At 37.3% G+C, this 26,343-nt stretch overlaps 1 protein-coding gene across 4 annotated transcripts in view; it reads right to left on the bottom strand.

The window, feature by feature from the left end:
- The window catches only part of CDH13 (cadherin 13), a 426,188-nt gene that overhangs the window by 218,824 nt on the left and 181,021 nt on the right, over positions 1-26,343 (bottom strand). For all 4 annotated transcript variants that reach the window (XM_086847088.1, XM_086847086.1, XM_023934518.2 and 1 more), the window contains exon 4: positions 22,108-22,224. In XM_086847088.1, the coding sequence (XP_086703214.1) occupies positions 22,108-22,224 (117 nt within the window). The remainder of the gene's footprint in view (positions 1-22,107; positions 22,225-26,343) is intronic.

Here is a 26,343-nt window from a genome sequence, read left to right as displayed (position 1 = left end):
GGGAGCCGTCACATTCCCGCTGCAGCCCTTTGCAGCCCTTTTCCTGTTGTCAATTTACCTGTCCATGTCTGCAGGCACTGCCCAGCAGCTCCAGCCCGGGATTGTGACCCCGAGCCCGGCACTGCCCGGCAGTGTTTGCCCAGGAGCTGTGGGCAGCTCACAAAAAGTCATTTTCAGGAGGTTGGTTAAAAAGCTTAATTAGCCACAAGAGGGAGCCGCGAACTCCCCGGAATGTCAGGGAGAACATTAGCATCTCCTAATTAAGATGCTTATATAATGGCTGCATAGTTCAAAGAAAGTGCATTTCCCAGTTCACGCGGAGCCCAGTACAATGAAAAGTTTAATAAAAATCAGGCTTAATTTGCCATATGGTTTGGTGCTTCAGCAGGAGCAAGGAAGAAAACAGGAGGACTGTCTGTCATCTCCTGTGGCAAGGCTGAGGCTCGGAGCGCTGGCATAAACACAGCACTGTTCACAGGAAAATTTCCTAGCTCACAATGCATTTGCAGAACAATGTTTTCCCAATATCCTGGTGGAGATAAAACAAGGCCAGACTATTTCTACTGCAATGTTTACTTTGGGATTTCATTCTCACTTTTCTAAAATACATAAATGAGATCCCACAGTCAGTGCTACCTGAAGCCCAGGCAGAAGCAGATATTTCCATAATTTTTTCACAGCTTCAGGAACTTCAGTGCAGGTTCTAATACCGAAAATGTCTTCACCATATGGCAGTGGCTGTGTGTTGCACATAAAGGCTCTGCATTCTTTGGTTGTTAGTGCAGCACAGGACCCCACCACCCACCCACTGGGAATATGGATAAGACAGGAATACTTTATCCAGCATCCCAATTTCTACCTCTTTCATTCTCCCTTGCTCTGATCTCACAGGTCAGAGGGGATTTTCTGTGGGCAGATGGCTCAGGATAGACACCAGCTGAGCATCCCACGATAACATGGATGTTGGAGGCTGCTCCCTCACCCAGGACACAAGGACAGCACTGGACAGACACTCAGACGTCGCCCATCTCAAGGGTGCTTCAGAGAATAATTGGGAATTGAAGTGACCCATCCCACAGGCACAAGCAGCCACGACAGCCCAGCAAAAGGCTCTGTGATCCTGCTCAGCTGAAGGAAAGACACTTCCAAGCAAACAGAGCATCACGGAGCTGACAGGAGCTGCTTCCTGCTGAACCATGGCCTAAACGTATTTCCCCAGCGCAATTTTTCAGCTGACATTGTGTATCCCTCACAGCTAAACTCATTTCAGCAATGTGATCCCCCTGTTGTTACAGGTTTATCGCAAAAGTAAATCAGAGTGTTCTCAAGAGAAGAAGAGAAATAGAAGTACAAAAACTCCACGCTGCCCTGAGAGAGAATTCACAGTTCTGCAGCACCAGCAAATCTGTCCTAAACAGCTCCATCCCCAGTTACCAGTTTTATTCTTTAAGAAATGTTTGCCTCAACCACTCCCATAATTTCTTAGCTCTTGATGCCAGGTGAATTATAGATGCATCATAATAGTTTCGCTCACTTTTTAATTAAAAAATTAATCCCACCCCTAGAAAGGAATATTTGGTTCATGCCCCAGTTCTTTTCATTTCAGAGCATTACAGTGTCTCCCTCGTGGTTTATTTTTTTTATTATTATTATTTTTTTGTAGGGTTGCTTGGTTCTGGTGTTTCCTGCTTCCCCTAGTCTCTTAGAAGCAAATTTATTCATGGAATATTTAAAGGTGAACTATTTTTTTTCCTCAAATCACTGTGCTCCACAAGAGGTTTAGGCCCATTGTTTAGGTATTGTATAAATAAACAGATACTTCCTGTCCTGCCATACTGAAAATTACTCTTTACAGTCAGAGGCTCCATCTGCTCCATGCTGACTCAAATACTCTTTCAACCAAAACAAATGCAAAATATTCCCATCGTTATTCAAAAGCATTAACCAACAGAAACTGCTTCATTACTGTAAGCTAAACATACAAAACCCGTGGCTAGAAAGGAAATTATATATTTGTTGAGTTAAATAATTTATTATGTAAAAATTAATACCTCTAGCTTCTTTAATGAAATACCAGATAAAGTGGCTGAGTATGGGAGCCAAATTGTTCTCTGTGATGGAGCAGATATTGGCCAAAGCTGACCTTGGCTTTCCCTCTGATCAGAACTCTCTCCTGATTCACTCCATGGGCAGGTGACAGACAAGGAAATCCAGGGGATTCGTTCCCATAATGGCAACAGGAATTATAAAGCTACTCTGAGTGCCTGTGTCCTTTATTGGTGATTACTGGGGATAAACTCAGCACGGGGAATTTTTCAGGCACCACTTTTTCCTGTTCACATAATGGACTACCAACTTCACCCTTTTATCAATCAGAACACATCTGGGCAGATTTCCTTTCAGATTTTTATCCAGAGCATCCAAAATTTAATGGAGACCAGATTGAATGATATTTGTGAAATTCGAGTAAACAGCAAAACAAAACTTCAGCAATCAGAGGTGTTTATGGAAAGCAACAACACAGGCAACACCACAGTCCTAAATTTCAAACCATTTCCAGGTCAGTTTTCAATCTCCAGTCTATGGAAGAGATAAGCTTTTCACAGCTGTGTCTATCTCCATGAGCTTTCCTACAAAGCTGAAACCATCCAAAAAAACCATCCCCAAAATCCTGATATCTGTGCTTGCAACTGGAGAGGCCCTCAGAAACCCCAGGATGGAAAGGGAAATGTCACCAGCAATGGGAATGTGCAACACAGACCCAACATCTGTGACAGCCAAGGGAAGGGAACACAAAGTTGAGGTGAAGAGTTTGGGTTCTGGGGAGAGCAGAGCTGGGGAAAACTACATTTAATGCCTCAGACATTCCCTCTATGCCATCAGCTCCTAACTTTTTGCTTGGTGCCGTTGACAGCCCAAATAACAATGAACATCTACAGATGTCTCAGAGAAAAGAGATGAACATAGACAGCAGGCTGGATTTAACCCAGCAAAAAAAAGGATAATTCAATTATTTTAAGCTTTGAGGACCTATTTTTTGTTTCAGAAACTATTTCAGAATAGTTGGTTACAGAAACCAAGTATTCTTTTGTTACATCAGTGCAAACACTATGTTTTACTAAGTAAACAACTGCAAATCTGAAGTTTGACAAGGTTCATAAATTCCATAGGTAAATATTTCAACAAAGTATCTCAGCATATGAAAATGGCACGATATATTAAAAACCAGTGAAGCTGTTTCACCACCAGGGCTCCATTTTCCAGGCCTTTTTAGAATAATCAAAACAAATAGGATATTCGATATTCAACCAAAAAAATATCTTCTCAAGATAATGGCTTTTTATCATAATTATGGATAAATGTTTACAAAATTCAGATCAACTTTGTAGTGGCATACACAGGTGTTCAAGTGAAGCAAAATGAATTTATGCATGTGGGAGCCCTGGGCACTGGTGGATCCCTTCAGCCCCAGGTTCATTATCGTAGTTGTACACAGATGCAAGAATTCTCCCTGAAGAACCCTTTCCAGCAGTTGCAGGGATTTAAATTTGAGGATTGAACCAATATAAATAGCTAAGAGTGAGCATTTGCTCAGAGATCGAAGCAAAGTAATTCAATAAACACATCAAGATGTGCATTAGCTTTTGTAGCAGGTAATTCCTCAGCTTCCTTTTACTCCTAATTTATAAAGAGCAAGAAGATTCATTACAAATAATTTTCCCTTTCCCTGTTCCTAGCAGTCTATTTCACAAATATATCTGCAGACTCAGGATTCTGTGCACAACAACACCTCCCTGCTGACAGCAGAGAATCCACAAACACAGGTTTTTGTGACCTCAGAGGGAAAGGACTTGGAAGGGTTCCCTGTCACAGGAGGCCTGGCTGCTCCACTGGCTGGTCTGGCCTTTCAGGAGCTATTTAAGAACCATATTTTATTTGCTTCTTAAGTGACTTGCAAACCTGTCACTTGAAGGAATTGGAGCACCACTCTCTGCTGAGTGACAGCCAGACAGGGTAGCTCCAAAGCTGTGGTCTGTTAGGGAAAACCTGACTGTGATTGACAGTATTAAAAGAAGAATTCAAAAGTTCCCTTAAAAACAAATAAACCAAGGGATTATTTGGATTTATAGAGAGGTTTGCTGAATGGTTTTCACAGATCTAAAAGGTCAGAAATTAAGAGGCAACATTGCCACATTTGATGATTTGGAATTGCAGCAATTCAGGACCTAGGACAGAATACACAATGTGTAATCACCACAGGTGCAGCTAAACCTGGAAGAAATGGGAGAAAAGAGAACAGACCAACTTTACAGCACCTCTTCCTGGGTATTTCACAGTGCTATTTATTCTGAATGAAACTCAAAGTCCTAATTTTTTACTGGGTGCCTCTTGTGCAGCATCCAGACAAGCACGAGGCACTGATGTGGCCCTGGGCTGGGAGCACCAGGGCAGCATTTGAGCTGGAAAAATCTGCTGCTGAGGTCTGGAGAGCCCTGCCCTGGCCTGTCTGGGGAATACAAAACCTGGCTCTTCTTCTCCCTGCAGCCACATTTACAGCCCCTGGGACTCAGCTACAAATGTTATCTCTAGATCCATGCATGCAGCAAAGAAAGGAATCAAGATCTGGATTGAGTGGGACCCTCCAGCTGGGCAGAGTAATTGGAATTGCAGAATGAGAAACCGAAGTTTCAGAAGTGACCTGAGGAACTGGAGTAGTAAAGTGAGAAAACGGAGCTGATGATTCACCTAAAATCCTCTTGAAAATTAAGACTCTGTTGAAGCTGAAGAAATTTCTTGGAAGGTTTTGACTAATTTTATTTTTGCTTTAGCTAGCGACCTGATGAGTCTTGAATGTGAAAATATTTTGCAATTAAAATGAACTTAGAGGAATAAGCACCCTATCAAAAGTACTTAATTTTTATAATTGAAGATATTAAAAAAAGAAATATCATGATGAAGGGTACTTTTTTCTAAATTTGGTTCGATTACATGAAGTCTGTCTAATACTTCTGGATACTTTAAGAACCTGCTTAGCACCCAATTCCCACTTGTAGCAAACAACCCACAGATCTAATTATAGATTTTCCTCAGTCACCAGTTCCCTAGGAAACAAATCCATGGCTCATGTCGTGCTCATGGAAGGTCACAGGAGGAAGATAAATATTTTTTTGTGTATAGAAACTTATCTAGAGGTCACAGGTCTGCATCTCAGCAGATGCTGGTGCTTCTGCCAAGGGCAGATGGCAGCTGTGACACTTATCTGGGGTATCTAAAATTTTAAACATTTTGGTATGATGAAGCACTGAATACTTCTATTAGTAACTTTATGTTTTTTTAAAATTTTTAATGAAGATTTTAATTTAGGTTCTCTACACTCATTTCTATTTTTATCAGTGGATCCACCTCACTTTCCATCTAAAAGCATCAGAGTTCAATTCGAAACAGCTATGAGTAGTCATAACTCCTTAAAAATTTTAGGCAGTAATGCAACTTAAAGTTATGAATGGTAAATGTAATTTGTGTTTTCTTCATATTGGCCCTTAAATTATCAATGTCTGAAATGTCATCACAAACCTGATCAAAAATTTTACCTCCATGCTTGAAAAACCTTGTTAGCAATTCCATGTGTGACTGTGTTTGAAGGTCTAACATGGACTACTGGCAGAAACTTCTGATAATCTTACTCAAAAGAAAGTTTTAACTACACCTTGATGAATTTGACTGTTTCTAATTTGAAATAAAAGCAGTCTATTGTGACTAAATGTTAGCATTAATGTCTTTTTTTTAACCAAAAACCAGGCAATTTAGATAATATTATATTGATCTACTGTATTAGTAAAAATCCTAATCATACTAACACTGAGAAGAGATTTAAGAAACAGCAAATTAAGTATCTACCAGAGTGACTTCTGTTTGGTTTTAGTAAAGCCAAGTACTGAGATCATAAAGTAGAATCATTACTTGATCAGTCAAATTAGAAGAAAATGAAGGCTGGATCTCAGGTCCTGATATTTTCCCTGCAGGTATTTCCATTTATCTGTGGCAATTTTATTTCAAAATGGTAATTTGAATATGAGTAGACTGTACCCCAAGCCACAAAATGCTAAACATGCAGTAATTTGAGGGGTTTGGAGAAGTCTGAAACACAGAACGTCTGTCCAGGTACTCAACAAAAATACAGGAGGTCTTTGGAGTGAACTCTTAAAACTACTGATACATTTCTGAAAACACAAAAATGGATCAAGATAATCACAGAGTGCTGGAAGGTACCAAGAGATCAGGATGGTTCTGCTCCACACCAAGGATTTACTTTATGTACCCTCTGTAAACAGGTCTGCCCCTGTTTGTGGCCTTTATAAGGGCTCTCTCCAAGGAAATTGTGAACAATAAGTTATTCCTGTTTACTCACATCAAGATATAGATATATATATATAGATATAAATATATATATATATACACTTCATACCTAATTCCAGACTTGCAAAACAATTCAACTCAAATTTGCAACAGCACCAATTACCCAACCTGAATTTATGTAAAAATAGCTGCTGTAGGTTAGTGTGATAATTCATGTAAATTTTACAATTTCCTTCCTCAAAAAGTGGAAGCTGAGCCATGAAATTTAAATGCAGAGAGCATTTACATTTTGTGACTCAGCAAGCTAAAAGTTGTCACTGTTCCAAGTGAGGGTTCTGTGGTTCAGTCTCATCTCCTATCGACACAGATATTTGTATCAATATTTCTGCATAACCATTTGTATTTGTGTGTGAAGATTGGCATCTATACCTGGAGAAACTGTGGAAAAAGCCAAATTTGGAACAGGAAATACTTTAACTACCCTTTTCTACACAGTGAGAACTCTCACAATCACAGGTCAAGTGTTACCTTAAGTAAACCAGTTGCCACTGATTTTCTCTGCTGGCAAACAAATGTGAACTTGATTTAGTCTAACTACTCATCTAGAATAAAAAACTCCACATAAAGCCAAAAATCTCCTACAGAAATAATCTGAAACATTGAAGGGATTACAAGAGTATTGGAAAGAAAGAACTGCACAACTGCCCTCTTTGAGCTCAAACAGATTGTTTTTCTCAGTTATATCTGAGAATAAAAAACAAATAATCCACAGATTGTTGAGTGATCAATTACATTGCATTTAAAGCTTGAAATTATCTCTTTCAAGAAGCCTTATTTAAGAATTCAGCCAAACCAATGTCTTGATGACCATCAGAAGAAAAAAACTTCAAGTCAGGTGACACAAAAATATTCTTCAAAGTATTTTCTCAGTTTTCAAAGTTCACTGATAAACACAGATCTTTTTCTCAACTTTCACTAAGCCACAAATAAGACTACAATGTAATATTGTGAAGCAATGATTCTCACAATCAGCATTGCCCACTTTTGTGAAAGATTCCAACAAAATTATTAGAGCTAGAAGTGTAAGCTCAGTCAAAGCTTCAGTAAATTGGTTCTTCAAAGATTACCCATTACAATCTTTGGATGTTTTCACCAATAACTATTTAATATGGGTTTAAAATTTAAATGCTCTTTTAAAATATGAAACATTCCCAAAGTCTAAGATGACTTTAAGGGAAGCTCTAGACTGAAATTATTACCATGACAATCTGTACTGCATTCTTTTTAGGCAGCTTTCTAAGCTGCCTGAAATGTGGGAATGTTGTCATACACATCACCAGCTAAATACATATATAAATAAATAAATAAATAGGTGAATAAATAAAATTTTAAAATGCAGCTTCAAAAATATTCATCATTGTCACTTATCTCTTTTTTTTATCCCATATGCAGCTGTGTTTTCCAATGTTCTGTGAAACCCAGTCCATCAATGTCTAACTTAACGTCTTTTCATAACAAATATACCTTAAAAAGCAATATTTCATGACATCTAAGACTGCAGGGAAAAAAATATTCCATATTGCAATCCCTGAATGTAACAAGAGTATTGTTAGCTTTCCATCACCTAGTATTAACAATTAAAACATTAACATTCAAGAACCCATATAATACACAAAGAACATAAATTCTGTTCTTGAATTAACTGAATAAAATTTACTTTTTAAAGGAAGGACCCAGAGGGAAAATACACCCAAGGTTCCATAATAAAAGGTTTGATTTTGCCCAATGGCAGCCTGAGGCCAAGAAGAAATTGTAGGCAATAGAAATAACGGATTTATTTTTTTATTTTAACACTGCATCCCATAAACATGCAAGTTAGTATAAGCCTCTGAATTTATCAGTTATCATTACTTAAATCTTAATTACAGTTATTATACAAGGAAAACCAAAAAAATTTCTGAGCTTTTTAATCCACTTGTGGCTAAATACAAAATATTTTTCCACTACCTCTATCAGCTTTATGTTTTCTAACTCTGACAAAATTAGATGCTTTCCAGTCACATACAATTGCTTTGCCATAATACTGTTCAAAGTCAAAAAATACTATTTAAAGCTAACAGTAAGATTTTGTGAAAGTTTGAGCTGTTAAATTACTAAAGTGTTACATACATAGGATTGGTGGATAATGGCTACGGCTTTCTTCATCTTGCAGAATGTAAATGTAGCTAATAGTGTGGAAAAAAAAAATCATTTTAATACTTTAGCTGAGATTGAAGAAAATAAAGGATAGAGAAAGACATTCAAGAAGTAAAATTCACACTGAATAAACTGGAGCAGAAAAGAAAAAAGGGGATATTTTTATGAAGTGTTCTAAATGTTAGAAAGAAATTCCCTCTTTTGTAACAATGGGATTTTGATTTAAATGATCTGAGGAGTCAAGGAGGTTCTGTTCCATCTACCAGAACAAGCTTATGCAATTTTAACCTGACTTAAAGAGTTTAATGCTGTTTAATGGGAATGAATCTGACATAATCTAGTCCTGCTATTCTAAGGGACATATTGCATTCCAAGAGAAAAATCCCCATTGAACTGAGCAGGGAGGTGGATTCACCCCAGGAGTGGTCCTGATGCCAGAGCATCCTTGGAGTGACATCTCCTTGGTGTGTCACTTGATTCAGTGTCCTCAGGGCTTTACCCCATGGTGCTTAACAAACATGTCATCTATCCCATAATAGAATTAAAACAGGAGTCAAGCAGAAGCACAGGTCTCCAGTGCCATTTTAAACTGGTAAAATATAAATATCCAACCAGTCTGTGCTCCACTTTAGTGCACAGAGAGAGGATGCAGCTGGATTGTGCACCAATATTGGAGCCACAGCTATTCTGGGCCTTGGCTTTAGCTCTGGAGCAGCACCCAGCCAGCCCTGGGGCCTTGGATTCCCAGCCCTTCCAGGGCACTGACACACTGCTAAACAGGGAAAAGGAGAAAGCATGCCCAAAAAACAAACCAGGATCTCATTCCATGGCTGTTTACACTTCCTGCTAACCTTACTGGTAGTGCCATTATTAAGTGATAATCTATAATCACCCATGGCCACATCTGACTTCAATTACAGCACTGTGAATCCAAAATACACCTGGTTTTCATAGACATTGCTTCAGCTCAGTGTTAACAAACAGCCCAATCCATTCTCACCAGTTCATACAGGCTCAGATCATTATTGTAATTCCATTATTCAGAACAAATGAAAGCATTAGCAGCTATTTCTGATGTAATTAATTGCAGTCCTCCTATATTTAACTGCAGTTATAGTATGACTAAAACATCCAAAGATAACAAATATTATATTACCTATACCTGTATATGCAATATCATATTTTACCTGTTTTACTACAAATTTATTACATATTTTCAGATAAAAAGAACTAGGCTTCTCTAAGATATTAGAGAGTCTCATATGAAAATATAAATGTATGGAGATCGTCCAAGTTATATGTTGACACCTACAAAGATGAATGCACGAGAGTGCCCCCATCCTCACAAAGAATTCAGCAATAAACTTAAAATAATGTCTTTTTCTCTTCTAATTTATGGAAATGCAGGTAAAACTGCAGCAATAATTAATGAAGCAAAAAGAGCCTTTAGATTAATGAAACCAGTTAGTTTTCCCAGGCTCAGGTATTGTTGTTTAACTTTCACCAGAAGTTAAGGCTGCAGGCATATGATCACAATTCTCAAATAGAAGTTATAAATGGTATTAGTAACTTTTTTTAAATGTAAATTAGTCAACAATCCATTGTGGAGGTACAAAAATAATTTAACACCTACCAAGTTTATTAATAATTAAAATCACCTTAATATGTATGTTTCTATGGCTACACTTAATGTATTTAGAATACAGAAAGGTCTTAAAACAGTTCCAGGATTTCCCAGCTAATATGAAGAGCAGAGACGTCTTTGAAATTGATCTTTAGAAAGAATAGTCAAGTCATTTCAACTGCAAATCATTCATTTCAATTTCAGCCAGAGAAATCAATGGGCAAGAAAAGAGATCTCTCATCAATTAGGACTGCTCCTCTATATCTATCACTTTGACCTATCTTGGGAATTTTCAACTGACAGCACAGTATATCAGCATTAAACTAAACCTACAGAAAAGTAAATTTTGGAGAAATTTGTATTAGAAAATTTAGTCACTAAATTTAGCCCTTCTGCAGTATCCTGGAGAGGAATCCTGAAATCACCCAATTAAAAACTCCAGGTCCAAATGACCCCAACCTCCAGGACAACTCCTGCAAGTGGAACAGCTGAGGACAAACAAGGGATGTGCCAGCCCAGCATCCCAGGGGGGACAGCAGCAAGGAGCCAAACTAAAGCCCAGTAGCAGACATTATAATACCTCCTTTTACACTCCAGGACAACTGGAGATCCACAGATTATCAGAAATTCCAGAGGAAGGAACTTTAATTCCATTTTAACTGCAGATTACACACAGCATTGTGATGAAGGAAATGAGATACCTAAATTCCCCTAAAAATCTTGGCCTTGGTAACTTAAATCTCACTGCTTTCAGAAAGAGGTTTTTGTTTCTACCATTGCCTACATGCTTTTGAAATGCAGAACGACTCTATAAATAATAAAGCAATATTTGAAGACAAATAATGAGTCAGACATTCCTCACCCCTTCTTTCTGCTTTCCAGATGCATTTGAATGATAGAAATTGTATTTAGAAGAACAAGAGCTTAAACTAGACATGGTTTGTGGAATCACAGAACTGCAAAGTAATTATTTGTGCAACCACCCTGAAATGTTTCTGTGGTGTGTTTTCTTTACAAGGAACAGTACAAGTAATTCAAAGATGAACCAAAAAAATGACACAGGGGTCATTCCTGGATACATCTGCCCCTGGATTCTCCCTGCAGTGGTGATCGATGTCATTCTGTGCCAGAATCAGAAACCCTCAGGCACAACAGCAAGGACACCCTTTCCTTTTGGCCTCTACATCTTGTGACAATTCACAGAATATCACAATGCCTGACAAAAATTATCAACCAGTTCTAACCTTCAGTACTGTTAAATCGCTCTGCAACACTCTAATCTTGCCATTGCTTGTCAATCTCATGACTCATTTTGGATGATCTGCAAACTCTGTCACTGTAATGTCTCCTCTTCCAGATAATTTCTGTTCTGTTAAACAACACAAATCACTGTATAAATCCTTGAAAATATCTATTGGTAAAACCTTCCCTATGGAAATCTGTTTCCACACTGATGTTTCAATCATTTTTAGCTGAAGGAAACATTTCCTCTCAGCAGAGAAACCTGAGTATGGTTTATTGATCAGATTTATCTACACCTTCAGCTTCTCCACAGACCTTAATACATTTAGGAAATATGATTTGTCTTAAAAAGATCCATGATGACTGTTCACTTCATGATCATTCCAAAGTTTATCTATTCCAGTGACTGCTGCATCTTGGCTGTGACTGATTGCCTGGTGCAAGAATGGGATTCAGTGGTAATTCTTATATTTTTCAAGGCTTCTTAGAGAGCTTTTTAATAAGAATGGGAAGGATGTGATCCTCACATTCCAGAGCAAGTGAAGCCCAGGTGCAGGAGTATTTACGTGCCCCAGCCAGGAGTTAATTCCCAGTTTGAACTCTCTATAAACTTGCTCTTTCCCATTTTATAATATTTTTTTCTCTTTTTCTCTGAATCTAATTCTTTTGACACTTCATTTTGAGATGCTCCTTCATACTCCTGTCCCTCCACTGAGAACATCTGCAGTGTGGCACTGCCTCCCTTCTTTCTAAAATAACTGAAATATTTACTGGTAGTTTATCATTTTCTCTTCCACTTTGGCAGGACTTTCACTATTTTAAGGGAGGTTGGGGATTTTGAAGAATCCTCTCACAGTCTTTTTAAAACTGCAGTAGAAATAAAACTGTTTGTATGAACAGTTTGCCAGGTATTTGTTTGTCAGGATTTGACCTGTGAAACTCAAAAACTCCTGACTGTAAATTCATGACTGAAACCAATGGCAGAACCTGTTCCTAAATTATGTGCAATGAGATAATTTCTCTCTCTCTCTTCAACATAATAATTTCTTGCTTTGAAAGCTACTTCATAAGGGTCTACATGGTTCATTGCACAAGCAACAGGGAGTCCCTCCTTGGAAGAATCAAGGACAAAAAATGACAGCTGAGCTCTATTTTGCCTCTAGTCCCTGATTTAAAAAGCTGATAGGAAAATGTCTCTCTAATTCTAAAAATCTAATTAACTCTGATGTCCAATAAGAATCTTAGAAAATACTTCTTTTGAAAAGCATGTGAAGAAGAATTTATTTTTTGTTCTTGGCTCTGCTGCACTGGACTGGATTGTACCTGTCTCCATCTGCTATAAATTACAGGCACCTATGCATGCACATAAGTTATCATCAGGGAACATGTGCTTCATTTGTTCCCAGAATTAAAAGGCTGTTCAGGAGGGGAGTTTTCAACATGAAAAATGTGGTCATAGCTTGTGTTCTAGTACATGAGGAAAAGAGCTGGTGGGTACAAACAGCAGCAGCATGTCCTGAGCTCACAGTGGGTGACTGAACCACATCTGTATCTCCTTAGGTGAAGAACTGGGAATCACCAATCTTCATGGAATCTTGGGGGAATGAATAGAATCAATTTTCTACTACTTACAGAAGTAACTTTCTAGTACTTACAAAAAACATCCTTCATCAGTCATGCCCCAAAGGAAACAATACGTGTTTTTTAGAGATTTCTCATTAACAGATAATTACACTTTTTTTTTTTTTTTAAATCATTATTGCATCATTATTGTGTTGACTTTTGTTTTTTAAAAACAAAGAATATGATTTATTAACAATTAGGATTCTCATAAGAAAATTACTTAATGCGGTAATGATAGTATAGGAGTTTTAAAGAAATAATCCATCTACAATAAATTCTATTAATTCAAGTTAATTTTCGTGTTCCAGTGACCCTTAGCAAATTCAGGTTTGCCCAACAGCACAGTAGTAATAACACTGGATGAAGTTGATTCATTTTGTTTTCCTATCTGCACACTTTCAAGATGCTCTGCATTGCCCATATGAAATTCATACAGCTCCTTAGAGGTTTTTTTATGTAATTAGCAAATTGTCCACTGCAGACATTGCTCTTTCCATGTGTCTGATTTAACCATTATTCCAACCCTACAACAGCTTCCTCAGGAACATTTAAAGGCTTCTTTGTCAAATAGAAAAGGATCTATTGAGGAGGAAAGGCTGTTTTGGTAAACATTTGACTCTTTAGTCTGATCTCTTGAAAAAGATAACCCTTAACTGATCCAGCCTTTTGGTTAGCTTTGACCAAATTTGATTAAAAAACATCCAACATACAAAGTTCCTAGAAGTTCCACAAAAATTGGAACAATGCAGAGTGAAAAGATTTATTGACACCTGCCAAAACAGAAAGGGAGAATTTCCATTTTTCACATGTATATTCACTGCCTGATCAGGTCAGCTGCAGCTCCAGGATTTGCTCCCTCTTATCCCAGTTTGAATTATCAGGAGGCAGAAAATAACCCCAGTGGTGCTGAGGGGATTATTTAGGGTCATTGTGCTCCAAGCACTAATATCGATAAGAGCACCTGGGTTTATTGCAGAAAGCTATTATTTGTAGGAAACCAGCTTTCATCACTTCTATTATCTTGAAATACTTGTAATATATTGTAAATCAGGCTTGAACATGAGTTCTATTAAATTAATATAACCCCTGAATTCAAGTTGTAGCCAAGCTCAGCTACATCTACACTGCTTTTACTTTTTTTTTTTTCCAATTCTAATAAGTAAAAAATATATTAAGACACATGTTATTGGATTATAGGGATCACTACTACTTTCAATTTCTGGACTTCATTGTTGAACAGATTCCTATTATCAAATCCATTCTCAAGCTCAATTGGAAATGTAAGCTTAATAGCTTCGTCCATGCTTTGTAGAAATGAAAAGAAAAACTTCTGAAGCTGTTTGAACCTTGATGAAAATCCTATTTTCCAAGTGCACTTTAAAAATTTTCCCTAAAAACATATTGAATGGAGTATAACTTGATATGTACATGATCAGCTTAACTCACACTTCCTGCAAGGCTCCTTTTTTCCCACTGCAAACTCCCAGGAGGGTTGGCCTTATGAAAATTCCTTTCCAACTTTGATGGAGAATTTCTGTCAGCTTCAATGTGCTTGGGGTCAGGCAGTGGTACAGGAGAGTGAAATGCTTTAGCCTGTGCTTACAGGACCCCATGGCTGGCCCAAGGGATGAGCACAGACTTATAAAGACTCAGCTTAAACTGCAGCTCAAGCTAAAGAATATTACTAAAAAATGCCCTGGCAAAATTGTGCAAATATTTTAACAGTCACTTCAATTCTTAAACAGAATTTGTATAAATATTTATCCCATGTTACCCACCTGTTCTTCAGGTATATGGCACAGATGGAAACGTGGCAGGGAAATAAAATATGGAAGAGCAGCAACGCAATGGAACTTTGTGGACAGAAAAATAGACTTTCCAATAACATTGAAAAGAATCCACAGCAGCAATTTATAGATAAAAATGGGAGAAAAACACCTACAAAGTCAACAGCACTGACCAAGAGAGCTCATGAAAGTCTGGATGTGTTGTACAAACCTGCTGTCATTTATTGTTTTGCATCTCTGGAATGTGTTTATACACAAATGTATATTATGTATACTTAAATACAGCATGGACTTTATGAGTCCTGTGTTTAAACCCTAAATATGTAAATTCCAATAATCACCATGACTTCATAAACAGCCTGAGAAAATTTAAGGAATATTGTGGCCTAACCAGAAATCAACTCTCTTACTAAGTTAAATACAGAACTTTGGAAAACAGGTTAATCCCAAAAAGCACAGTTCTCTGAATTCTAAATTTGCCTTTGTATAAGCAAAGTTTCAGTGGCAGAAAGTGATTTTTCTCTTTGTGAGTCATTCTAGACAAAATAGAGTGGTCAAACTAAACTCTTCTTTTCCAAATACAAGCAAAAGGAAATTGCTTAATATGTGGGATTTCTGTAATTGAAAATTTTAGCAATGGAACATTGATTACAATGAAATAATTTACATTTTATATATTTGACCTGGAAAGAACAATAGGTCAATAGAGAAGAATGACATTAATTTCAAAATTAGGTGTTCCAAAAATCTTTTCCAGCCTCAACATTCCATGATTCTGCCCTATAGACCAGACTTTACTTTTTCCATTTCTGAATTCAACCAACAGGGTTGCACAGTAAGTGATAAAGATGATAAAGCAGAAAGGTTAAAGAAAGGTGCCTTTAGAGGGCAGCTGGAAAAGAGCACCAGATGTTTGGGAAATGAGAAGGGGAAATGTTTCCTGAATTAAAACACAGCTGTCATTCTGGATAATAGCATCATACTCCTTTATTCACCCTATTGATCTGTTGTTGTACATCACCCTAAAATGCAAGGGGAAAAAAAAAAAAAGCAGGAATCATCCATGGATGATAAAAGCAAGGGCAAAATGCAAAAAGGTTAAAATTCTCCTCAATTAATCATTGAAGAGAATCAGCAGTTAGAGAGAAGGAAGAAAATTACTGTTGTTCCCTGAGTGACAGCTATTTACTCCACCTTACAGATGAGCCATATATAATACATATAATTTTTCCTTCTGGAAATGCTCTGCCAACCATCTTTACTTAATACCATTTTAACAATCCACAGCTGGTAATATCAAATTTGTCGCCAGACCAGTCTGCAAAATGCTTTTATTAGTCTTTCATTAATGAAAGCACCAAGGTTGACAGTATGACAGTATCTAGTTTGTAAATTGGCAGCAATAAGTTATTTTTGTTCCTAAAATGTCATTCATTTGGATATTGCTTTATATTGTATTATAAACTTGCTAACAACTGACTGTGTAACAAGAAACTAGAGGAATTATTTGGAATGGAACAGGAAAACATTCATGTTTGAAGCAGTACGAATCAGTTCACAGTTATCAAATAAATATCTTAATTGATTTAAAGGAAGCTCTGTGGTTGTGTTCTCTCCCCTGACTTTGATATGATGCAGTTTTTATGTTTTTGCTGGTAACATATTAACACAGCACTCTGCTAAATAAAGCTGGATAAGTCTGTTGCATCTCTCATCTCACTTAAGATAAAGTGTTACTCTAACTAGATTTGAAGGAAGAAACTTTACAAATTAAAGGTATTAAGCAAACAGAAATCCTGGGTCCAAATATCCTGTTCTACCGATCCAAAATTACAGATGTAGGCTCTACATCTTGTTAAGTTTCAAATTTGGCCCTGCTAAGAGTGCAGAGACCAAGTTTTTGCTCAAAACCACACATTCAACAAGAAAATAGATTATAGAAAATGGACAGATTGAATGGGAATTCCAAACAACTGAATTGAAAGAAGACAGAAAGTCAAGGTGGAACACAACATCTTCCCCTCAGTCAGCTCAGGATACAGCATCATCATCAGACTGTAAAGATGAAAGCTAACAAAAAACCAGTCATGAAAACCACAGGGAATGGGGTTAGGGAATGGCAATTCTTATTCTCCATCCCTATTCATTAAATGAAATAGCTGTTATGTCTGAAAATAATCCAAACATTTTAAATTTGAGCCTACAATTAAGTTAGTGTGGCAATGAAAAATTACTTGCTGGGGTTTTATTTCATCTTAGTTACTATCCATAGGCAATTTACTGGCAGGGACAGACTTCTTTCTCACCTCTACCTTAATTTGCAACACAGTTTAAAATTATCAACTTCTGAAATCAAAGTTAACATAAACAGTGTGGCAGTTAAACTGAAGCAGACTTTGCTGAACAGCTTTAGAGCAAAAAATCTCTTCTGTTTGCAGCTTTCCTTCAGGTCATTAACGTGATTTATTATGAAGCAGGAAATTAGGTACTGGATATATCAATATTGTTCAGAAAATTCGATTCCATCATTGCCATATAACTGCTTTATCTCCAACAAACTTGTAACCATAGTAACTGGATTAGAAAGTATTTCCCAAATGCTTTAAAATTCTTTTATTCTTATTAGCAACACCAAACACTGAAAAATAATGGTAAATTATTATTTTCCAATTTTCCAAGGCATTTGCAACTCATGTGTGATTCTTCTGAAAGTCTTAAGTAAACAAGTGTATTTTAACAAATTTTTCCAATAAAATTCTATTAGGTGAAAGAAAACAAATATGTTCTGTTGGAATTCTTGATGTGAATTCTTAATAAAGGGAGGGTTGAAGAGACACAACTCAGAAAAAGAGACAAATCAAGTGCTGTTTTCACTTAATAGTTTGTTAGGACATCAAATACATATCCTTTAATGAGAATTAATATGCTGTAGCTTAATAATTCATGTACTTGCATTGAAAGCCCTTTAATTGAATGGAGTGCTGCATCTGTCATTACTCTCATTGCTGAGGTAGGTTGGTGTTTTTCCCTGAAGGTCAGCAGTGTGCCATTCCTCCATGCAAGCCAGGAATTTTATCAGATGTCAAACTCTGACACCTCCAGCTGCCCGTTCAGGCCTGGCTCAGCAGGGCTTCCCACATTTCCAGGAAAACTCGAGGTGTCTTTTCTATCAGGATCAGAAGCAGCTGTATTATGCAATTGTGATCACATATTTATCAAATTTTGTGTTCCCTCTTCACCACTGCTGTTGGAAATTAATTCCTCTTCTCTGGGTACCAGAAATTTTTCTTTTAATCTTATGCCAAAATTTATATCCATTAGTTATTACACCAGTGTATTCCTTTCTCTTAAATCATCTGGATTTACAGAAAATGCTTTTGCTAGGCCAAGCAAATTGAGCTCATATTTATTTCTACCCAATCTTACCCTACCTGGACCATAACTTGATTTTTTCTGTAAACCCAATCTTTGTTTCTTGATGGATTTCAAAGAGCTTTATTTATTGCCTAAGTGCTATCCATAAATAACACCCTTTTCCACCTGTACACTTTTCTACCTTGTTTACTTCTTGTTTCTAAATCCTCACCTGTGGATATGCCTTTCCCACATGGAATTGTAGTCATGTTTTAGCAGAATGCTCTCCAAATTTGCCATCAGACTTATGCAAGGACTCAGAATTCCTTGTGTCTCTATTTCCATCTTCTCTCTGAGAAAGGTCCTCAACCACTTTTTCAGCTGTCACCAAAACATTCTTGTCCTCTGGACAAGTCAAAACTCTTGCCAAAGACCATTTCCTGTTTTCTGACCATACTCTGGCACAGCACAATCATTGCATTTGACATGGTGATGATTTAAAAAGGAGAAATTTGATATTAAAAAATTAATTTTTAAAAATCCAATAGATTTTTCTTGTAGAGCCCATGTCTAGTTCCATCATGAGAAGTAGATTCTTTTGCTTCCACATCATTTTTAGTAACTGAAACAGATTCAGGCCAATAATTGGGATTCAGACCTTTCCTAACTAAGCAGCTGATAAGCAGTCTCACAGAACTCTCTCATGGTGTTGTAAAGGTTTGGAGGTTTCTGCACATTATTCCCATCTCTGTGAGCACACACCATTATCTTCCAGGCTTGGACATCCATCCTTGCCAGGTCCTTTCACCCTCTACTTCTCTTTAGACTCCCTCTCATTTTCTGCTTAATTTTCCTGTAGTAACAAAAAACTTCTTAATTCAGCTTTCATTTCACTGTTTTATTTCTCTTGTGTTTCTCATTTCTTCCTCTAACCTACAAACCTTCTCTCTAGGTTTTCTTCCCAGGCTGAGAGATCATGATCACCTCTTTTTACACTTCATTTTTTTTGCCTGAAGTTTGACATTTTTTACAGCTGCTTCTTTAGTCCATGACAATTCTCTTCTGTGAAGCATGTAATTTATTGTATATAAATAGTTGCACTAAGATAGTCCCTCAAAAATAGCAGCTTCCAGAAGCTTTTTACATCCAGTTTTCTTCAGTTTCCTTCCCTCTCCGAGTACTTTTCTACTGCTGCTTTAACAGACATGATGCATTTGCTCTTTGCCTTAAATTCACATCTCAGAGGAGGAAAAAAAAAACACTTCCTCATAGACCTTAAAGATTTTTATCTTGTTTGCAAGCCTGGACCAATTCCAGTCTTGAGCTTTTGCTGGGCTCAGTCCTGCCATGTAACTGCAGCTGACAGCCAGATCAGAGGCAGGAAGTATAGAAAGCTTCCGATCCAAAATACCTGATCCACCCCCACCCCCCTTCCAAAAGACAAAACAGACAAATAACAACAGCAAAAAATTCTTGGGGGAAAAAATATGAAGTTTTGTTTCTGATTTATTCAGTAATTTCCTGCAAAGATTCCTGTGTACCTCTGTCTGTGCTCTGCCCTTCACTGAGCATAAAATGTCCTGCCAATTTTCACCAGGCCACTCATGGCTTCCAGATTTTACATGCCAACAATTGCGATACTCATTTGTACACAGGAAAATTCCTTTAAAGTGAAGAACAGAATCCTTGATTCACCATTTGTCCATCAATAACATGAAGAGCAAATCCTCTGAGCCTGGATAAACACAGTCTCACTTTGCAGGTGTCCTTCTCTTCTGATGTGTGGAAAAAGAGCTGGGACTTGTTGAGCATCTCCACAGTTCCCTTCCTGCTCTTTGGGAGGATCAAACTTCAAAAGCAGCAGCATCAGTTAAAGGGTGTCCAAAGATGGTTTTGTAGATGCACAGAATCACCACTCTAAGTTAGTCTTAGCAAACATTTCCATGGTGTAGTGGAGAATAACCTGCCAGTGGAAGTACAAAACAATCCTGCATCCCACTGCTTTGTACTTCATCTGACTTCATGTGGACAAATAAACCGGAAAATGAACATATGGAGAGAGACTAAAAATTGAATATCACATCCCAGTGCTCTATCAGCAAGAGCTAAACAAAACACATCAATAACAGTCAAGAGTTGTAGCCTGGGCCATCTGGTCACAAAGGCCCACATTACCAAGGTTCTATTAAAATGTTTTAATCTCAATGTTCTCCCTCAGGCACGAAGCATGATATGCAAAATCTTAAATCCTGCTAAAAGGTGAGACTTCTCCACCTACAAACACAGCAGGTGTAGGACACTTATTTAATTAAGAGCTACCCTAGTGAAGGGTGTGGAGCTGGCAAGGCAATAATCCAGTTCCTGAGTGGGGATGCTGGAAAGCCAGTAACAGCACAGAGAGCAGGCTCGACACATGTACTTTCTTGTTAAGCTAAATTTGTAATTAATTTGAACAAAACACTGTTTTCCCTTGCCCAGTGCAGTCTCCTTGGTATATGCATATAAAACAAAACTTCATGAAGTCCTCTAAAATTCCTATTTTTTTTTTTTTTTTTCCTTTATGGTATTGTTTCCTAAGTGTGAAATAAAACTCAATTAATTCTTCTCACCCTGCTCTCCTCTTTCCACACATGTGCCCTGCTCCCCACTAAGTGCTAATCAGCATTTCAACTGCTGGCTGCAATCACTTCCAAACAACCCTGTGCAATTCCAGCCAACACAGCATGGGGTGGAAAGCAAGAGGAAGTGGGGACAAATTAATAAACCACACTGGTCATTTGCTAAAGCAGGGGAAAGGAAGGGAAAGTAAGAAAGAAAAGGAAAATAACACACTGGAAACCTGATTTCCATGTGAACAGGGTCAGAACAAGTCAGATCTGAAATTATCATTGTCATCCATTCCATGCAGTCAGGAAAGCTTCGCATTCCTTCTCATTTTTTAAATTCTGTTATAACTTGCAAATCACTCATTCTCTGGATGTTTCGCCTCTTCCCCAAAACACCATGGAAAACACAGCTAGTGTGCAATGTCCTTCTGCAGGGATTGCAAGAGAGCAGAGATGGCAAAGCTGAGGCTCAGGAAACACCAACAACCAGAGGAGCTGTGATCCATCAGGCCATGTGGTGACCTGCCAGGCTTCTGAAGATGAGCCCCAAAATATTTTGGAAGAGGAAATAAACACATTCTTCACACCTTACAGATGTGGGCAACTAAATGAATTTTTTTTAAATTCATGAAGCTATGGAAATTTGACAATAAATATCTAAATTTAATATAAATTTAAATATTAAATTAATATTTAAATAGTTAAATATTAATATTTAAATAAATTTAAATATTTAATTTAATAGCTTTTTCTCCAGTTTGTGCATGATCTGAAACAGGAACCAGTACCCTGAGTTAGTACAGACATTCATTGCACTTAGCAAGACCTCCCAACCTACCTTATGAAGATCTGTGACAAGTCAAAAACACCTGAAATAACTGCTTTTCTTTTCAGCATCGATTTTGACTGAATTTCTTCCCTATGATCAGTATTTCTGAGACTCCAAACCTTTTTGTTTATACTTTGATCAGCATTCAGTTGCAAATTACCACAGTTTACCTAGAACTTGTCATTTCATTATTTTAAATATCTCTAAAATTGTTGTCTCCCCTGACACATGCACAATCTCTCTTTCTGTTTGCAATATACTCCAGCCAAATTAATCATCTGGACAATTAAATTAGAGCTATGCTAAAAAAAAAAACAAACATAAAAGATCGTAAAAATTATGACAGCTCCAAGTGTTTCAGGGTGCTGATCATTTGCAGTTCCTATAATTTAAACATTATTTGAGGACAATGTGATAAGTACTGCAAAATTATAAGAGTAATAAATCAGTTACTTAATATCAAAAATTGATCCAGTATTGTTGATTTACCTTGCCGACTGATCTGGGAAACGGTGGTCTTTGATTTTCAGGAATTAATATTGGAGTTGCCAAAATAGCCCTTTTTTGTCTTGGAATTCCAAGGTTGCCTTCTAGTTTTAAGATTTCCTAAAAAAAGAAAAAGACCAATTAGGAAAAATTCCAGATATTCAGTCGTTATTCCCTTTCCCTGTACCTTTAGGCAAAACTACCATGAACCACCAGATTCTAAGTTCAGTATTATATATTTTCCAGCAGGGAGTGATGACATATCAAAGCACAAATATAATCTTTCAGGTTACACACTTATTTCAGTGGCAATAGACAGCCCATATTCATTTTGTACTCATGTAAACAAATAATAAACCTAAACAGGTGTGTCTATAATCCTAAACTGATAACTGCTTAAAACAAGCTTTGAGCAAGGTTTGGTTTACCTCAAATATTTACACAAGACCAGTAAAAAGCCACACTTCAAATGTCTTTAGAGAATTTTCTCTAAAGATATATGTGATGATATCTGTAATGATATAGATGATATGACATCTTTCATATTCAGTCACTTCTCAGTCCAGGCTTTCAATCAAACAGAACAGAGTGAATTTGGAAACACAGTCTGCAGGTAACAAACACTCAATAAAACCCAAAAATTTGTAGCCTCAAATTAGACATCAAAGCTCATAACAATATTTATAATATTCATATAAATAATTATAATGATAATATTAAAATATATTTAAGAATATAGTATATAATAATAGAAAAATAAAAAATATTATATTATATATTAATTATTATATTGGATATATTCATTATTCTATATTAATTATTATTTGTAATAATTTAATTTTATAATACTCAGATATGAACTAGTAAGTTGTTGGTTGTCCTGGTTTAGGGATACAAGCATCATAAGGTCACCCCAGGACATTGGTGTTGGATGTTTTGTGTTGGGGTTTGCTTTCTCTTAGAGAACGCTTCATGCTATGCTCTCAGAAGGAACAAAAATAAAAGTGGTTTATATACAAGACTTTTTTTTCTGCTGCATTTTCTGGAGTGTTTCTTTCTCTCTGAGCTTCAGGCAATTCAGCACTTTATGAGCTGAGTGAACTCTCCTCAGTGGCCTCTGGAAAGCTCTGCCCACCACACCTTTGCTTTCTCTTCCCTCCTGCTCTCTGATCTGCTCAGTGCTCTCCCTGCAGCAGCTGCAGCTTCCCAGAGACCACTCTACTTCTCTGAAACTCTCTTCAAGCACAGCTACTACCAAGGTCAAAAAAAGCCTCTCCTCATCTCCCAAAGCTCTCCCTTGATCCAAACTCTTTTTTGGAAGAGAAAAAATAATAAAAACCCCACAAAACAAACAAACACCCACAAACAAATGAAACAAAACAAAACAAAATAACCAAAAACCTAACAACAACACAAAAGTCCAGAATTGTAATGTGTTGGGAACTGTGAAAAAAATGTTTCAATCACTACTTTTCATTCAAGTTGTCATGACAGTTTTATAAAAAAAATCACTGGTTGAATTAAATGTTCCAGTCCAATAAGGCAATTATATCCTACAGATATCACTTTGCTCTCTTAATGCAGAAACTCCAAACCCCTAAGTTTTCAGCCAGTTCTGCAATCCATGTTGTTGTTTTAACAATAATTATACAGTGAAAGCTCCAGTCCTAGGCTGCATTTTTAAAAAACTTCAGAGCCAAATGAGTTTTCTTGGTGGCACAATCTGGACCCATCAGCCAAGTTCTCCACAGGCTGCTCCCATCAAACGAGCCTCTCATCACAAAACTCTGCTCTACCTCTGCTGGCTTCAGCATCACTTCTCAAATTTGACAACAAACAGGAGCAAGGGAAACTCAAGTTTTCACCAGTTTGCTTTAGTTATGATAAAGTCAAAGAGCAGTGGGAACCACACAGAGAATCTCTTCTCACAGTGTTGCCAGTTTTCATAACTTTTTGAGGCTCCCCCTGGTAGAGTTCCCAGCTCTCCCCAAGGCTTTGCCATTTCTCTCTAATCTTTCAGTCTGAAGGCCACTTGAGTCCCTGTTTTTGTCTTTCAACTCCTCTCCCAAGAGAGTTTCCCTTAATAAAAATTCATGAGAAAGTTCAAGATAAAAACAGTTGAAGTGTCAAATGAAAAGAGCTGAATCCTGTCCAAAGGCAAACGCACAGAGCAATAAAGCTTTCAAAATCACTTGCACTGTAAGCACAGACACGTGCCTGAGATGATCCTGAGGAGCAGCAGTGACTCCCAGGACATCCACAAGGAAACCCCAGTTCTTTAGCTCAGCAGCAGGAACATTTATCTGATCACACCTTCCAGTCCTGCTTCGACTGTCGTGGTTTTCCTTCAGCTCAGGGAGATGTAGGGCAGAACTCCCAGGTCTTTGCAAATGAACAAGACATTCAGATTTGCTTCTCTTTGTGCCATGGAAAGGTTTGGGTTAAAAGGGACTTTTAAAGACCCTCTGGTCCCACCTGAAATAAGCAGGGACTTCTTCCACCAGATCAATTCTCTCCATCCAGCATGACCTTGGATGTGTCACATTTCTTTCTGTGCTAGTTTGAAATGGAAAAGCAATTTCCAGATTGTTCAACATCTAGGTCTCACAATTTTGGTAGCCATAGACCCATAAGCAATTAGCTCATCACTTTCCCAGGAGGGGTTATCCTTACACTTTTCCAAAAGTTCTCAAATGGAAGTAAAACCCAAATTATATTCAACAAGTCATTAATATAAAGAATTGAAGTTCTAAAGGAAAGCAGTAGGGTGGTAAGACTTAAGGCCTTTAAGTCCAGATTTCTAAGCAGAACTAAGAAAAAATAATCTAAAATAAATTAGAATTATTGTCTTTTGTTTCTAACATAATTATTCTGTTTCATGAAGAAGTTCTGCAGATTAGGCACAGAAATGTAAGCACTTCTCTGAATGCGTTTCATATTCTTCAAATCTCCCTGTGTTTTTCTAAATAGTGAATTTTTCGTGATGATTTCTTTCTTGTTATCCCCTGGTGTCTAACAGCAATGACTGATTAAATGAGCAGCCAAAAGCACCACTAGGGAATGCAGGTAAGCAGAGGACAAGAAAAGGTCAAGAGTGCTTCACCAACACATTGAATAATTCACTGCTGTTTGTGGTTATCATGATTTCCACATTTGCAAAAAACTAAGAAAAAGGAAGCACATTTCACTTAGTGCCAAGAAGCTGCAACTGAAGTTTGATCCTCGGTGTGAAAGCAGAAGTCGAGGAATCTGACATTGCTTGTGCTTCAACAGCTAAAGCTGATAACCCTCATCAGTGGATGAATAAATATATCCATTATATATATTTTATATATGCAATAGCATATAGAATAATTTTTACAGGATTCACCTATATAATTTCTTGGAGAAGCAATTCACAAGGGATGTAAAATTAATACAGATAGATTTGGTAATTTTGCTTCAAACTTTCTCAGAATATCAGGCTGGCATTGTCACAGGAGTGACCTTTTGGACCTTGCCGTGAGTGAAGCCCACGCAGGAATTTTCCATCACCTTTGTTGGAACCAGCTGATCCAAACTGCAGTGGCTACAAACTCCAAATGTGTATTTTTGTGCCAGGACAGGCTGGAATGGCCTGTCCCAGGTGGGTGTGTCCCACCAGCACCCAGAGGGACAATGGCTGTGGTCACATCTGCTTCTCCCACAGGTGCTGCCTCGTATGAAATACAGGAACATGAAAGTGTCTGTCCACAAACACACATCCATCAGCAAAATTTCAAATATATATATATATATATATATATATATGACATCATGAATACGTGCCTACATAAAAAAGTGCACCAAAACCAAAAATTCAATATTTTTGATTGCATTTGGTGGTTTTTGAAAAACAAAAATGGTAGGAGAGAAATCCTATAGTTATGGTAATACTGTGATCATTATATTTCACATGGTCAGTTAAATATACTTTTCATGGTCAGTGGATTATGATCAGAATCCTACTATTATTTCACTGTCACCATTTCATAACCAGCTTTTACACCCTCTTTCTGACTTCCTTAATTTCCCCTTCTAGACATGGAATCACCTCAGCCATAGCTTAGCTGATTCACTGGCATTAAAATTTGATTTTCTGTTCCAAACAAAAAAAGCACCAAACATGGCCTCATTTTTCCAGCATTTTGGTTAAACTTGAATTGAGAGATGCCGCTGCAATTTCCCTACATCCTTCAAGAACTCTTTGTTTTGTTTTTC

The sequence above is a fragment of the Cyanistes caeruleus genome, chromosome 12 (genome assembly GCF_971803275.1).
Source record: "Cyanistes caeruleus chromosome 12, bCyaCae1.hap1.1, whole genome shotgun sequence".
Taxonomy (NCBI): domain Eukaryota; kingdom Metazoa; phylum Chordata; class Aves; order Passeriformes; family Paridae; genus Cyanistes; species Cyanistes caeruleus.
The sequence above is the reverse complement of the archived record's forward strand: the minus strand, read 5'-3'. Positions and strand labels throughout refer to the sequence as shown.